This window comes from Actinia tenebrosa, unplaced genomic scaffold, assembly GCF_029948245.1.
Source record: "Actinia tenebrosa isolate PJP-AT-01 unplaced genomic scaffold, QUT_ActTen_1.0 PGA_scaffold0__85_contigs__length_37466705, whole genome shotgun sequence".
Lineage (NCBI taxonomy): Eukaryota > Metazoa > Cnidaria > Anthozoa > Actiniaria > Actiniidae > Actinia > Actinia tenebrosa.
The window spans coordinates 128,551-143,624 of NW_028292569.1; the positions used below are offsets into that span (position 1 = coordinate 128,551).

The window sequence follows — 15,074 nt, forward strand, 5'->3', positions numbered from 1 at the left end:
CACTCACTCTCTCAGACTTGCTCGTTCACTATATCATATGAAAGCTTGTGATTAATGATGGGTAATTGAACTGAGTGGAGTGCAATTTGGTCTGAAATCAAATGTGCGATTACAAAATCACATGACCGCGTAGCGGGAGTGTGATTTGTAATTGCAAGTTTGATTTCAGTCCAAAATTGCATGACACGAAGTTCAATTACCACTTAATCATATCCTTTTTGTAATCATACACAAGAAAAAGGCACAATAAAGAGTGCAGAATAATCAGTTTAATATAGTAGAAGAACTAAATGCGAACAAAAAATATATATATAAAAAAACTTTTTTTATTATTTTTTTGTTTTATTTTGTCTTATTTTATTGTTTATAAAAAATCTTTTTTGGGATGCGATTAAGAGCTCCTAAGGATACGATTTGGGAATTAATCGAACTCCTTTGAACCAATCAGATTGCGGGATTTGGTAGTGATTACAAAAAGGATGTGATTAAAGACGATATCAAGCTCAACGTGATAATCTCTATATATCTTAGAAAAAAAGTGATTTTATTTAATCCATAGAATAAAATTAATATTAGTCTATAATTAATATTAGACAATAATAATAATAATAATAACAACAATAACAATATTTAATTGAAATAATGAATGAATATAACTAATAATAATTTGAATAAAAATTATTTGCTGAAGGCGAAGTGAATATCGGAAAATATTTACAGAGACATGAGTTTTCAAGCGGGGAGGTTAATATTTCCTGATATTCACTGAGGCGAATAATTGTTTTAGTATTTTTAACACAAGTGAATATAATAAATAATGGAGAAAGAGTGTTTTTCTCTGCAACTGGCACAAATGGACAGACGAGCATGGGTGTAATTGTGACCAATGGGCGTGCAGGATTTTGCTATATTCACTTGTGTTAAAATACTAATAATAATGATAAAATAAATGAAGGAATACATGATTTCTATCATTTTCTTTAGTTTTCAATCTGGTATTAGATGTTTTTTCATGGATTATATGGAATCACTTAAAATATAAGTAATAAATTCATAATGTAGTATTCGATTTATATCAAAATTAATCAAATAATATTAGAACTAAAGTAAGAATAGATATTGTAACAAATGTAGAAAGAAAATAAAAGTTGAAAACTTACCATTCTTTTGATTATGTAATTTATGACTGAAGACATACCCCCCCTTCCCTCCCCTCCCCCCAAAAAGTTCATATCATTCTCAAAGACTGCTCAGCCGATTGGACTCATGATTTCAAAGCATTGAACATTTTATTAGTTTCAATTATACTCTTGTTTCTGAATTAGTAAATCCTTCTTGATAAAGCTTTGAATTTTGGCTTAAATAATATTTTCATGATTCAATTTAAAAGTTCCGTGAATTCCAGTAGTCCTTGATCCAACCGTTCCATTCTATGTTTCCATATTTGGACATGACGCTCGAGTGGTTTGCGTTCAAATGCCCAGGGTAACCGAGGCTGGTTATATAAATTCCTGAACGAGTAAATAAACTAAAAACTCACAACGATGAGACTTGTAGTCATTAAGTAAACACTTTTCTCCTCTTAATATATCAAGTTAGGTTCAAACTTCAGCGAAAAAGCAAGACTTTAATGAAGACGCGAAGGTATGTAAATTTCAGAGTTTTCTTAGCGTCGATATCTATGCCAAAGTACATGTCATATCAAACGCTCTTCAGCTGTTTCAACATGGATTAGAAAATTCATAAAGATTTCAAATCTTTTTGAAATAACGGTAAGTCTTGACTCGAGATTTCAAAATCTTTAGCCTACCTTTTAGGTATTGTATGGATTTTATTCTTACTTTATCTCAAGTGTTTTAGGTTTTTCGATATTTCAATGTCTTGTCTTGAGATCTGCGTTTGACAGCCGGCTGTTTAGTGGCTTGAATAATGCTTTAAGTAACGCTGATAATATTCCAATTCTCTATTTCTTTTTCTCTTATCCTTTGGAGTATTTCAGATTATTCCTTCCTACTTCTAGATATACCCTTGATAATTTTATGAATTAATTTTTTGTTTGAAATAACGTTGGTCAAAATACCTGCTTTGCGGAATTAGGACGAATGCTTCGGTCGCAAAAGTATGACGACTCATTTTCGCATTTTGACTCGAGTAGAAATAAAATTTCTTATATTTTCGAGAACGATTTTAAAGTTTAATGTAGAGGAATCCTGTAACCAAGGATTTTGGCGACAAATTGAATTGTAACTTTTGTGAACTCGCGCCTTGGAGATCGTGTTTCCAGATTTGGTATTTGACAAATTGTTCGAGTTCGGTCATCCTTGTGCCAAAATACAATAAAAAATTAAAAAACTACTAAAACCTGCGAGAATACTATTGCACAGGAGCAGTTAAAGTTAATCTCAGGGAATTGAGTGAATACATTTTCGAAAATCCTATCAAATGAAATAATCGACTGATGTTATTTTAATACTGTAGTGAGCCGGGTCCTGAGTGAGAGTGTAAGATGTTATTAGAATCAATCGATATAATACCACTATGTGCCCTCTATTTTCTTATTTTTTCGTATTATTCCTTTTGTCTCGCTGATTATTTGCGAACTGTTTGACTCCGCATTGTCATTTCCAATCGTAGGTGTATTTTTGAACTTCATTAAGTCATCATTGCAATACGATCTTCTGGTCTCCATTGGTTACAAACGTTGTTTACCCCCGTAAATAATCCAAAACGACTTCAAATTTGCAACGCAGGCTTGCCTTTTGGCTTAGTATATATAAAGAAACAGGTTTTTCTTCATAACTCTAGCACTAAGCAGGTATTTTAATGCATTATTTTCCATAAATGTATTTGGAAAACTGGCTTATAAACATGACGTGACTCATTGAGGTTTCTTGTCTCTGTCGAGATGGCGATAGACAAAGAGATGTAAGTTAGCACTAATAATGAAGATTTTCTCGGCTTACTTCATCCTATATATTAATTGCTTTATATTTGTTATCTCTTAACTGAGATAAGGTATGTTATTTTAAACTATAAAAACCCTAAATGCACGTTCAGTGAGGGCACATTTTAATATATTAATAAATAATTAATAACTTAATCGCTTTCAGAAATTAAAATATTTCAAAAGAATGAAATCCTCAGGAGAATACATTTTGATATCCTGGAAACTGTATGACTTTACTATATTTTATTTTTGTTTTGCAGCATGAAGAAATGGAAGGAGGTTTTACAAGTGAGCTAAAGATGCAAGACCTAGAGTATGGCATGCTTCCGAATGATAAACTACATTCCAGAGATTATAATTCCCAACGAGACGGTTTTACTACTGTTTTCTACTGCAATGACTGTGAATATCAAAGAACTTTGTCCAAAGGACACCAAAAAACTATTTTAAACTCAAGAAGTAATGGTAGCCGTTCTTCATTATGGACAAAAACTTTTACTCAAATTGGAAAGTTATCAAAAATGACATTCAACATGCCGCATTTTGCTGCAAGATTTCTTAACTATATATTATATTTTATAGCAGTTTTATCAAGACTTTTATCTTGTTGGAAGTACAGTTATAAGAGAAACTTTTTACAGTACGTTTTGATATTTTATGGAGTTATTCTTCTCTCAACTCATTCAATTGGTGAAGAACTTACATTCATGTCTCAAGGACAAGGAAAGCTATTAGATTCATTTGTTCCAGTTGGACTAGGATTTGTTTATAAAATACCAAACAGAACATTTGATTGTGATATTGAAAGATTAGAGGTAAGTCCTTGCTTTTTTTTATGCAAACTATAAAAACTCTAACTGCAGCCATAGCTTTTTCCTACTCTATCATTGCCTATAGTTTAGTGGGGATTAAAATCTTAAACCCATGCAGTTTAGAGATATTGAACTATAATACCTTAAGCAGTACACTTGCATGCCACAAGAGAGTAGCTTTAGTTTGAGACAAATATAAAACTGTTTGAAGAAGAAGATAACTGTGTAAAAGGATATTGAATACTCTGAAAGAAAATGATAGAGTAAATTTAGAGAGGTTACAACAATGTAAAAGGACTTTGTCAAATACGACTTGAGCAATATTCAGTTTTTGCAGAGCTGCAGAACACCAAGAAGTTACTTAAATTACTCCTTCATTCGAATACGGTCAAAAATCGATTTAAAAATGTAATACTATGTTTTCTTTAATTGTTTTTAAGGTATCTGAAGGTAGTAGTAGAAATCTTCCCCAGTGGCTCGCTTTTGATGAAACACAGCAACAGTTTGCTGGCGTTCCGTCTATGAAAGACATTGGAAGTTACGAGATCCTTGTAGTAGCTTTAGCAAAAAGTGGAAGCGAAACTGGAAAGATATGTGGAATGAAAGCATTTACTATTTACGTTTCTTCAGAGGACAAAAATCCCAGTTTCGCTGGTCCTGTCTTTGAGAGCGTTTCAGTTGGTCTTGGAAACTCCGAAACTTCGCCAAGTAAATCAAACGAACATTTTGTGTGTGATCCAGGGTTACAAGCTGTGCTTGCAACTGTTGTTATCAGTACTGATATCCACGAACTTGGCGGACAAAAACGCATGGCAATCCTTCAAGGAATGGCACAACACATGAACCTTTCTTTCAACAGAGTTGCATTCTTTCATCACGACAATGTTCATCCTTTGATCTCACAAATGGAGAACCCGTCCATTGTTGTCTCAGGTTCTGGTGATGGACGCTACAAGAAAGGACCCAAAAGTTTACTCACATGGAAAATCAGTTGTGGAGCCCTAAGGTTAGGACCAACGTACCTCACAGAACTAGAGACCAGTGCACAAGATGGGACAATAAGTAACGTCCTTGGCTATCCTGTCGTTGGATGGCATGTAACATCAGGTGTCCAGAAGGCAAGACATAGAGCTCGTCGGGCAGTTGCTGGTACTCCAACACCTACAGCAACAGCTATCCTCCCCACGCAATTTAAGAACGTCTCTACTGTCACTATCACCAGCAGTATTTCTTTGACAACAGCTTTTGTAACACCGAACTCTACCCTGATGCCGTCTTTGTCGTTGTCCAGTACGCTGCAAGTGACACCCACATTGTCAGTGTCGATGTCTTCAACGTTAGCTGTAGAATCAACGAGGAATTTCACATCTAGCATGCCGACAACTAGCCCTACTTTAGACACAGTTGTCATAACGAGTACGCCAGTTTTGTCTTCCTTGAATTCCACTACTATTTTCGAGTCGGTATCCTCTTCTCCTACAGTCAATGTTTCAAGCAAAGTCAACAGTACTTTCATTTCGAGCACGATGAATAGTACAAGTACAAGCGTTATTTTAAGCACTGTGTTTAAAAACACAAGTAGCGTCGTTTCTTTATCAGTGACATCTATAAATGCCACGAGTACTAGTTTATTGCCTGTGTTGAACAGCACCTCTGTGCTAGAACTGGAAAAATCGACCGTCTTCCTGTTCAACAGTAGCAGCATCATGACAAGTACAGTTTACTCGATTACGCCAAGTCCATCAGTACTTCTCCCTGAAAATTCTTCTGCGATTCTAAACAGTACTATTAGCACGATGCTTCCAGGAACTAACTTCAGTACAGCAAGTCTAAACTTGACTCAAACGGCATCAGTTTTTACGAGTAGTGTGCCTTCATCATTGCCTGTCAATAGTAGTGCTGTAACATCAGTATTGCCTCCTTCGACCTCAGTCATGTCAAGTTCTGTTGCATTGAACAGTACAGCGTTCATGAATCAGACGAGTACCATTCAACCAAGCTTCCAGACATCGTCTTTTTATCCTCCTTCTCCGACAACGACTTCGAGTTTGACGCTGAACGTTACTAACATGACGTCGAGTGCCGTCTCTTTGATGGTGTCCAATACTTCTGTTGTCGTGTTGTCTAGTTCTTCTAACACAACAGATGAAGTCCTGAAGACTTCAGTGGTCAATTCAAGTTCGGTTGTATCTGTTGTGCCAACCTTGTCCACAGTCCCCATCATAACATCAGTAAACATGTCTACTACAGCGTGAGTAAACAAATTTCCTTGGAACTGAAGATGCAAAGTAAAATATGTTTAGCTCACAGCGTCTTCTTCTCTTATTTTTCTCCAGGTTACTATCAACAGTCATGAACACAAGTGTCGTTGATGGTAAGTACACGATGGAATGCCAAGTAATGCTTGTGACGGTTAACAACCGGTGAAAACTAAATCTTTTGCTAGAAATACTTATGATCTCTTGATTTTTTCGCTGAATTTTTGCAACGTTGTCTGCTCTAAACCTCAACTTACTAATTTTTATTTGAACAACAGATATTTAAAGATAATAAATTTTGTTCGTAAGAATTTGTTAAAGGCATGTAAAAGTACTAATAATGGAGAACAACAGCTACTGCCGTTCCTCGGTTACGCAACTTGTACTTCGTACTTATGATTTATGACCAAGTGTTCTTATCCAAATAAGTACGAAATCCCAAAGCATGAATCATGCATGTAGAACTAACAATCAACAAACCTTACGCATGCCTTGAACAAATAGCACTGTTACCATGGAAACGGATATCCATCCCATAATTTGTGAATGAGCATGATATTTATGAATGTACACGACACAAATGATGGCATAAATATAATCACCTATTAATAATAAATGTAAATATATCACCGTGTATGGTTCACGTAACACATCACTAAATGCACTAAAGATGATATATGTATAAATTGATATGCACTAAATGAACCATTTTAACATGATAAACACATGAGCACTGTAACCAACTTGTTGTTAGCCTGCGTTGCCGGTCAATGGGTCTGGTGAGGCCAGAGGAGGGCGGGCAGAAGAAGGGTCGAGAAAGAGGTCTCCTTCCAACAGCTCCGCCGCCTTCTTCTCTTCCTCACTCCTTCTAGATCCAGGCAATGCTGACTTTCAAATCACCAGAAACACCAGCACCCAATTATCTTGGGTTCACGGGTCGCACGTAGGATTGCAGATATCTACTTGGTATTGTGAGCACCATTGATGCTGACTACTTAAAAGATGAAGTCTAAACATCTCTCTAAACACGGTATAAACAACAATAAACCATTTCACTTTATTCTTTGTACCTAAACTTCTTAAACATTTACTTTTGCATGGGAATACGGGCACCAATCCGCTTTTTAAAATCTCTTCTGCATGTCACAGAACACAAGCAAAGGGAGCGCTTCTCATCTTGCACGGAAAACCTTGAATAAAATCTTCGAAATTCATGATGCACATCTTGGGTGCACAGTCTTAAACAACCAGCATTAAACTTCAAAATGGCACGTTAAAATCTTTCAATTCCTGTATTTATTGTGTTTCATTCAATCTTCATCTTACTTTATATGTACTTTATTGTCTTCCCGTCACCAGCAACGTCGCATGCAAGCTCGCTAGTCGGAAATACGTCGGTCTTATATGTTACCCTGTCGACTGTGTCTCCGAATGCTACACAAGGACCCGATATATCTACGAATATCTCCCGAGTGTTACCATCCACGAGTCGTGTAATTAAGAATACGACGTCGTTTTCCTCGGTTATCTTGTCGACTGCGTCTCCGAATGCAACTAGGGGACACGACGCATCTACGAATATCTCCCGAATGCCTTTGACATCGACTTCAAACATTAGTAGCTTTGTGAATCCAACTCCAAGCTCTGAATTAAACCTGACGTCTGTTACAAGAACAATATACTTGACAAACTCTTCTACTGTAGACTTCAACACGACTACTCTTCAAACCACGAGTGTTAACAAAACAATAGAGATTAAAGATTGGAACTCTACAGTTGTGGGTGATTGGAACACTGTTACAATTCTACCAACAGTAACAACTCACAACTTGAGCTTCTCGTTACTGACGAGTACAGAGACCATGAATGCATCGATAAGTGTTACTCCAACCGTCGAGCTGTCAACAACGGTAGACCTCATAAACACATCATCAGTTTTGCCTTCGTTTACAACTGTTAACACAACGCTAAGTCCAACTCTCAGCATAGGTACCGTTAATTCTAGCAGCACTGCACATATGTTGACGAGTTTTGCCACTGTCAGCACAATTGCACTTAACAGCACTTTGCATGATAGTATCATCACGAAAAGTAGCTCTGTCATGGTAAATAGTACTGTTATATCAACATTATTTCCATCTACATCACTGTTACTACCATCACCACCAATGACAAGGCAAATGCCATCTGTAAACACCTCAGTTACCAACACCTCAGGAGTGCTCAGAACTGAGTTCGTATCATCAACAGCACCAGTAGTACAGAATTACTCTAGTTCCCTCATGATAAGCTCCACAACGACCATCTTAAACACGACAAGCTCAATACTGACCAACAATCAAACAGGTTCCTCACGAATAAGCCCTACATTGGTGACTACGACCAGGAAGACAATAATGTCGACACAAAACGACTCGCGTTCTCTGGAACCAAGCTCTACACTGATGATCCTAAACTCCACTAGTGTTTTGCCAAAGGAGAGTGAAATACTAACTAGTGTGATATCATCTTCGTCCATGGCGCTAATCAACTCGTCAAGTAGGATGAGCAACTGGTCTTCAATGATGACACCAAATACAACGAGTTCTTCTCAGTTTAGAGTGGCACAGTCAAGCACTTTGGTATCATCTTCGTCAATGGCGCTAATCAACTCTTCAAGTAGGATGAGCAACTGGTCTTCAATGATGACACCAAATGTAACGAGTTCTTCTCAGTTTATAGTGGCACTTACAAGCACTTTGGTACCATCTTCGTCAATGGCGCTATTCAACTCGTCAAGTAGGATGAGCAACTGGTCTTCAATGATGACACCAAATGCAACGAGTTCTTCTCAGTTTATAGTGGCACAGTCAAGCACTTTGGCACCATCTTCGTCAATGGCGCTAATCAGCTCGTCAAGTAGGATGAGCAACTGGTCTTCAATGATGACACCAAATGTAACGAGTTCTTCTCAGTTTATAGTGGCACTTACAAGCACTTTGGTACCATCTTCGTCAATGGCGCTATTCAACTCGTCAAGTAGGATGAGCAACTGGTCTTCAATGATGACACCAAATGCAACGAGTTCTTTTCAGTTTATAGTGGCACAGTCAAGCACTTTGGCACCATCTTCGTCAATGGCGCTATTCAACTCGTCAAGTAGGATGAGCAACTGGTCTTCAATGATGACACCAAATGCAACGAGTTCTTCTCAGTTTATAGTGGCACAGTCAAGCACTTTGCAGCTGCCATACACAACTATAAACACGAGTCAAGATATCAACTCAACTGTGGTATCAGGTAGCGGGTCTTGTATTACAAACATATATGCTACGACAATTAACGAGACATTGCTGGCATAACAACTAATGAGGATGACATTTCTTTTTTCTCTTGTTTTTCTGCTCGATCTATCAGCCGTGGTGATTGTTAGGGGGGTCATATTGACCTGTAGTAATGAACGGCAAGTTATCGAGCTAGCTTATCTAACTCTCTCTAAGCTTTCTTTCTTGATCTTCAGCCGCGGTTATTACTGCTGGTGATGGGATATAATGGCTGCTTATCTCTAATTTTACCTTTTAACTATTCTCTTCTTTCTTTCGTTCTTTCTTTATTTCTCTTCGAGTTCTTTCTGTTTCAACTAAAGCAAGCTGCTACTCCAACGCTTTTACCTTCTCAGACAGAACCGATAACCATGAAACAGTTTTATTTTACAAAAATCTTATTGAAAAAAAAACAAGATGACCAACGTGTGTTCGACAACTTGCAGGATACATGCATGTACAATCGACTGCTCACTGCATATTTTGGACATCTTGAATTAATAACCAACTTTGGTAGCTTCTTTTGAAGACACCACCCCACCCACGTGACAGCCTAACTATGTGACCTCTACAGATGACGTCATCTCAAGGCTACAAAAGCGTATGGCCATACTTGAATGACGTCATCAGTACGAAGTTACCTAATTGATTCCTTCTTTCTTTTCAAGGTGTGTCAACGAGTAGTCCACTCTTCTCGACGTCAGTTCTTCCAAGTTCAACGAATGACACTATGACAAAGGTTTCACCAAGCAGCGTCGTCTTGGAAACACAGACACCTTATCCCACTGTGACACCAAGCAATGCGTCCACGGTCCCACTGTCGTCAGGTCTCCCAACTTTCTTAAATACCAGTTCCTTAGTTGTATCTTCAAGTAGCGTCATCATGGAAACAGCAAGCACGGTCGTCCTAGAAACAAGGACACCTTATCCCACGGTGACACCAAGTAACACGTCCACGGTACCACTGTCTTCACGTCCGACTCCTGTGTTATCCACAAGTCTTCCAGTTGTCACATCGTCTGTTAATGTGTCTCCGGAATTCAGCTCGTCTACAAACTACACCAGTGATATCTTGAATGTAACCATGACCACGTCACTGGTTGATGAGACGCCCTCATCAAATGCATCAAGTCAGGTCCTGACGACGGCCACTGTTAATAGCTCTAGTCCTATAGTGTTGCCTTCAAGTGTATCTCCAACATCAACTGCCTTGCTTACCACTAGCTTGTCTAGTAAGGTTATACCAACAAGAAGCATCACCATCAACACCACAGTTATTACAAATACAAGTGTATACTTAGAATTGTCGACCCTGACGTCAGTGCCCAGTGTTAATGTCACTACCCAAGTTGTAACTCCAACCACGTTCATTTCACCTTCGTCTTCAAGTCTCCTGGAAAAAACTACGACGGTTCTTATAAGAAACAGTACGACGCCATATTTTACTACGACAACATTGTCGGTGTCATCTTTGCAGCCATTGACAAGTACTTCTGTTTTGGCAAGTAGTACGCAAGTTGCAACAACGGCATTGCAAACCTCAAGGGTTATTAACTCGTCTGCTATCTTCAGTACGTCCGTGATATCGAGTACAATGAGCTCTTCCTTTATCCCGTCGTCAGCTACGAGCCTTCCATTCTCGACAAGTCTTGTTATAAGTGGAATATCAACGGTTTTAGCTCCTTCAAGTTCTTGGATGGAAAATAGCACCGTCGTTACACCATTTACCTCGGATTCACCACAAACAAGTGAGTTCATCATTTTTGGTTTTTCATTCATTCAATTTATTCTGACAGGATGTGATGGCAAGTATCTTACTTCGCACTATTACACCATCAACTTAAGACATTTTGATGGGACCAAACTCGACAATCGAATTTGACAAAGGTGTACTTTTACTGGTACGAGTAAGTTTGACAGCTCTCGACACAGTAAAAGCACAATCATCTCGACAATATCCATACGTGTTTCTTTACCTCCTTTTTTTACTAACTAAATCATCATCACTTCGCGTCACATTAATTAGGTATTGATCACTTTAGCTTACTGGTTTGAGTTTGCCAGTTCTGTGATTCAAATACCTGCATTCTTAAGTCAAGATACGTACACCATTACCAGTCATCCACATAAATGTTGCTTCACTACATACTATACTTAGCTTTGCCTTCTCTTTCAAAACGTCAATGAAGATTGCAGAAGTCTGTTGCATTGCTTTCTTCTTCTTCTCTTTTCTTTTCTTTTCTTTTAGATATATCTTTCAAATTACTGAGCCAAAGTATTCTCCCTTTGCTCCATTCACATCTCTCAAAAACAAACAAACAAAAAGATCTAGGCGTCTTGTTTCTCTCCGATATCAACATCATCTCTTACGTGAGCGTCACGACACATACATTATCTCTTCATGATCCAATCCATGTCATCCACTATAATACATCTACGTTCTCCTGTAAGAGTAAACCACTGTGCTGAGACGGTCATTCTTTCATCATTACTTAGACCAGTAAAAGTAACACTGTCATTACTAACACCATACATGTTGATAACAAGGCCATCAATCACTCTTGCCATACTAACACCATTAGTTCATCAATTGTTATTTTCATCTTCTTCACTAGGTTCATCTTCCATCAGTTCCATCGTCCTCTCGTCTATTGAGGTATCAACAGTGTTGCAGACATCACAGATCCTCTCTTCTTCCGTCCAACCACTGCCAACCAATGTTACACCAAATAACCCTCCTCAGTTATACAATGAAATAGGACGTCTGACTGCAACAGCCGGGAAAGTATTCAGATACCAAATACCTGAAGATGTGTTCCATGATGAAGACGGTTACACCAGGAAGCTCACTCTAACTCTCAAACGCTTTAACGAGGAATTTATTGCAGAAGAACTTCGTAATGATTCTTGGTTGGCGTTCAGTGCTGATAAACAAGAAATGTATGGATTGCCAATGGAGAAAGACGTCCCAAGCGATCCAGAAAGAGGGGTAAAGTTTCTGCTTGAGGCAACAGACAGTGCAGGGCTGATAGGATACGATGCGTTTGAAATCCTGATCAGGATATCAAGCATCTCGTACACACAATCGCTCTCTATGAGGCTGGACAACGATTTCAATGCATTTGAACGTAATATTTCTCAGAGACTCGATCTTATTAGTAGAATTAGTGGATACTATGGTGATTCTGATACGAGTCAAGTCAGAGTGTTGTCCTATAGTCAAGGATCGATTCTTTTTTCATGGACGAATGATTCCCTCCCGAGCGACGTGTGCAACACAACCCAATTCAACTATGTTGCAGAGAGGGTGGTCGGGAGTGATGGCGTTAATCTAGCATTCAAAGAGCATTTATTCCCTGAATACGACGTTATAAACGCAAACCGTACTCTGAGTGGAGTGTGCAATGCAACTACATTAGCACCCCCGGTTGTACCGGATAAAGTAGTTGGCACTGAACCTTCGGGTTTATGGGAGAAGCATGTTCTACCGGGGATCATTGTAGCGATTATTCTCATCATCATAGCCGTGTTACTTCTACTGTTGTTTCTACGGCGAAGACGAGGCAACCCAGCGGACCCAGAAAAACGAACCTACAAGAAGCGCAAGCCGATCATCCTTGAACCGGAAATGGAAATGAAACCTCGATCTGGGAAACCGCTGATCTTAGAGAACGACGAGCTCAGCCATCCGCCGTCATATATGTCTGAGATGTCCCTGGATAACACACTGTATTACGACAGCGATGATTACGATCAAGAGGATTACAAACCAAGTGCGTCACGATCGTCACCTGTGTACGAGACACCGCCCCCCGAGTACAATGTACCTCAAGAACCGCTCAAACAGCCTCCCCCTGCTTACAGACTACCACCTACGTTCTACTCGTATACGCTACCACCATTGGAGACAAGTAGTGATCTGTGATATACGGGATTTGTACACCGGCATATGGCTGCATATGATAAAGTTATTTTGCTGTAACGTTTTGGAGTGGTCTTACTCCCCCTAAAATAATAGTAATGTCAAACACTTATCTTGCTTCCTTTCCGAGTGTTGACATACAGTTTCAGAGGGAAATAAAATCACTCTAATACTTCGCTTATTTTTGTTAATAACAGAAACAAATGATTATTTATATTAATATTACAAGCGCATGGCAAGCGGGTTCAGTTTGTTAGCTATGAACAGTCCCGTATCTACACCTGTTCCCCGGTTCCATGCGCTAACCGATTTTACTATGATTTAGCGGGTTACTTTTATTTTTATATTTTTAAGGGTAATTCCTCGGAAAATTTATTTCTGAAAACATCGTTTTTGATTATATCTCAAGGATGTTTATACTTTTTTATTCTTACGCGATCTATGCAGTTCTAATCGTGATGGTCTTGCTTCTGTATTGACTTGAATTCGTTGTTTATAACTCGAAGAATTAGCCCAAAGAATCGAGTGCCTGGGTCGTAAAGCAAGGAAAATACGGTTTTTTTTTAAGAAATGAAAAATTGGTTTTAATAAATCTATTAGTAGAGTAATTTTATTGAACGCCTGGAAAAAGAACATTTAGAAGTAGTGTCTACTGATGCGTAGTAGACTAATATAGATTTTACGGATTAAAGTGCTTATAAGCCTTTACACAATATTTTCAGAATTGATTCTTTAGATATTGGATAGTTGATTGTGAAAATATTTCGTCATTTGAATGTTGGGTCTTTAAGATACCAAGGTTTATATTCCCAGTATGTTGATTATTATGACGTAACATAAGGGATCATTTAATATACAACACTGCACTCGTTCTGGAATGCAGTATTTTAAAAGCATCACCCTTTTACTCGTGACTCACGTAAAGGTTCTTACAAATTTGTTTTCAAAAAACGTCCAGCGTTCAATCTTAAAAATTGCCACAAAATAACTCAAATCCCTTATGTTACGTCATAGTCATTAACATATTGGAAATATAAACCATCGTATCTTAAAGACCCAACATTCAAATGGCGAAATATTTTCACAATCAACTATCCACTATCTAAAGAATCAATTCTGAAAATATTGTGTAAAGGCTTATAAGCACTTTAGGCGAAATTGGGAAAACACTGCCGTCAATCAAATAAATTGCCCTATTTCATAATGACGTCACATCAAAACAAACTATTGTTTTAACGCTAGGGATCATGGTCGCTGGAGGGAGATGGAATGACAACAACACATCTTAAATCACAATGAAATTTGGTTTATGAGCTGGTGAAGGCAAGAACAGCTAAATATTACGCTAAATATCGCGAAAGAAGAGAATTAAGCTTAAATTTAGCCTAGATTTCTATCATTTTAGCTGATGTAAACAAACCGTGACGTCATTATGAAATAGGGCAAGTGTTCGTACCTTTACATAGTGTATTTCCGCCATTTCCCTGTCGTGACTGTTGTCGCAATCAGTGCACAGCAGTGATAAGTGGTAAAGCAGGGTGCAGCCCCGTGTTGCAATATGGATATGGCTTCCACCCGTTAAAGAAAACAGTCAAGTTCAAGATGTTTTTCACACCATCATTATTATACGATTTTAGAATCAAATATATATAATGTATATAGTTTTGAGAGCTTAACTTTGTGAATCCTAGGAAATAGTCCAATTAAGAAATAGTATAAAATAGTTAAACAATGAAGAGTGTTGCGTTACTTTCTCCAAGGGCGTTATGTATTGGGGTTTAGTTCCAATTACCCCTCCCTCCCGTCCCTTGTGAACGTCAACTTGTGAACGTC

The 15,074-nt window shown here is 38.1% G+C and overlaps 1 protein-coding gene across 1 annotated transcript; it reads left to right on the top strand.

Annotated features, from left to right (window-relative positions):
• The first annotated feature begins 2,732 nt into the window (after positions 1–2,732).
• LOC116304316 (uncharacterized) lies at positions 2,733–14,305 on the top strand. The gene is made up of 7 exons (XM_089026095.1): positions 2,733–2,815; positions 3,208–3,762; positions 4,200–6,010; positions 6,096–6,133; positions 7,377–9,296; positions 9,988–11,067; positions 11,935–14,305. The coding sequence occupies exons 2-7, from the start codon at positions 3,217–3,219 to the stop codon at positions 13,242–13,244; spliced, it is 6,705 nt and encodes a 2,234-aa protein (XP_088882221.1). The 5' UTR covers positions 2,733–2,815; positions 3,208–3,216; the 3' UTR covers positions 13,245–14,305.
• Positions 14,306–15,074: the final 769 nt, after the last annotated feature.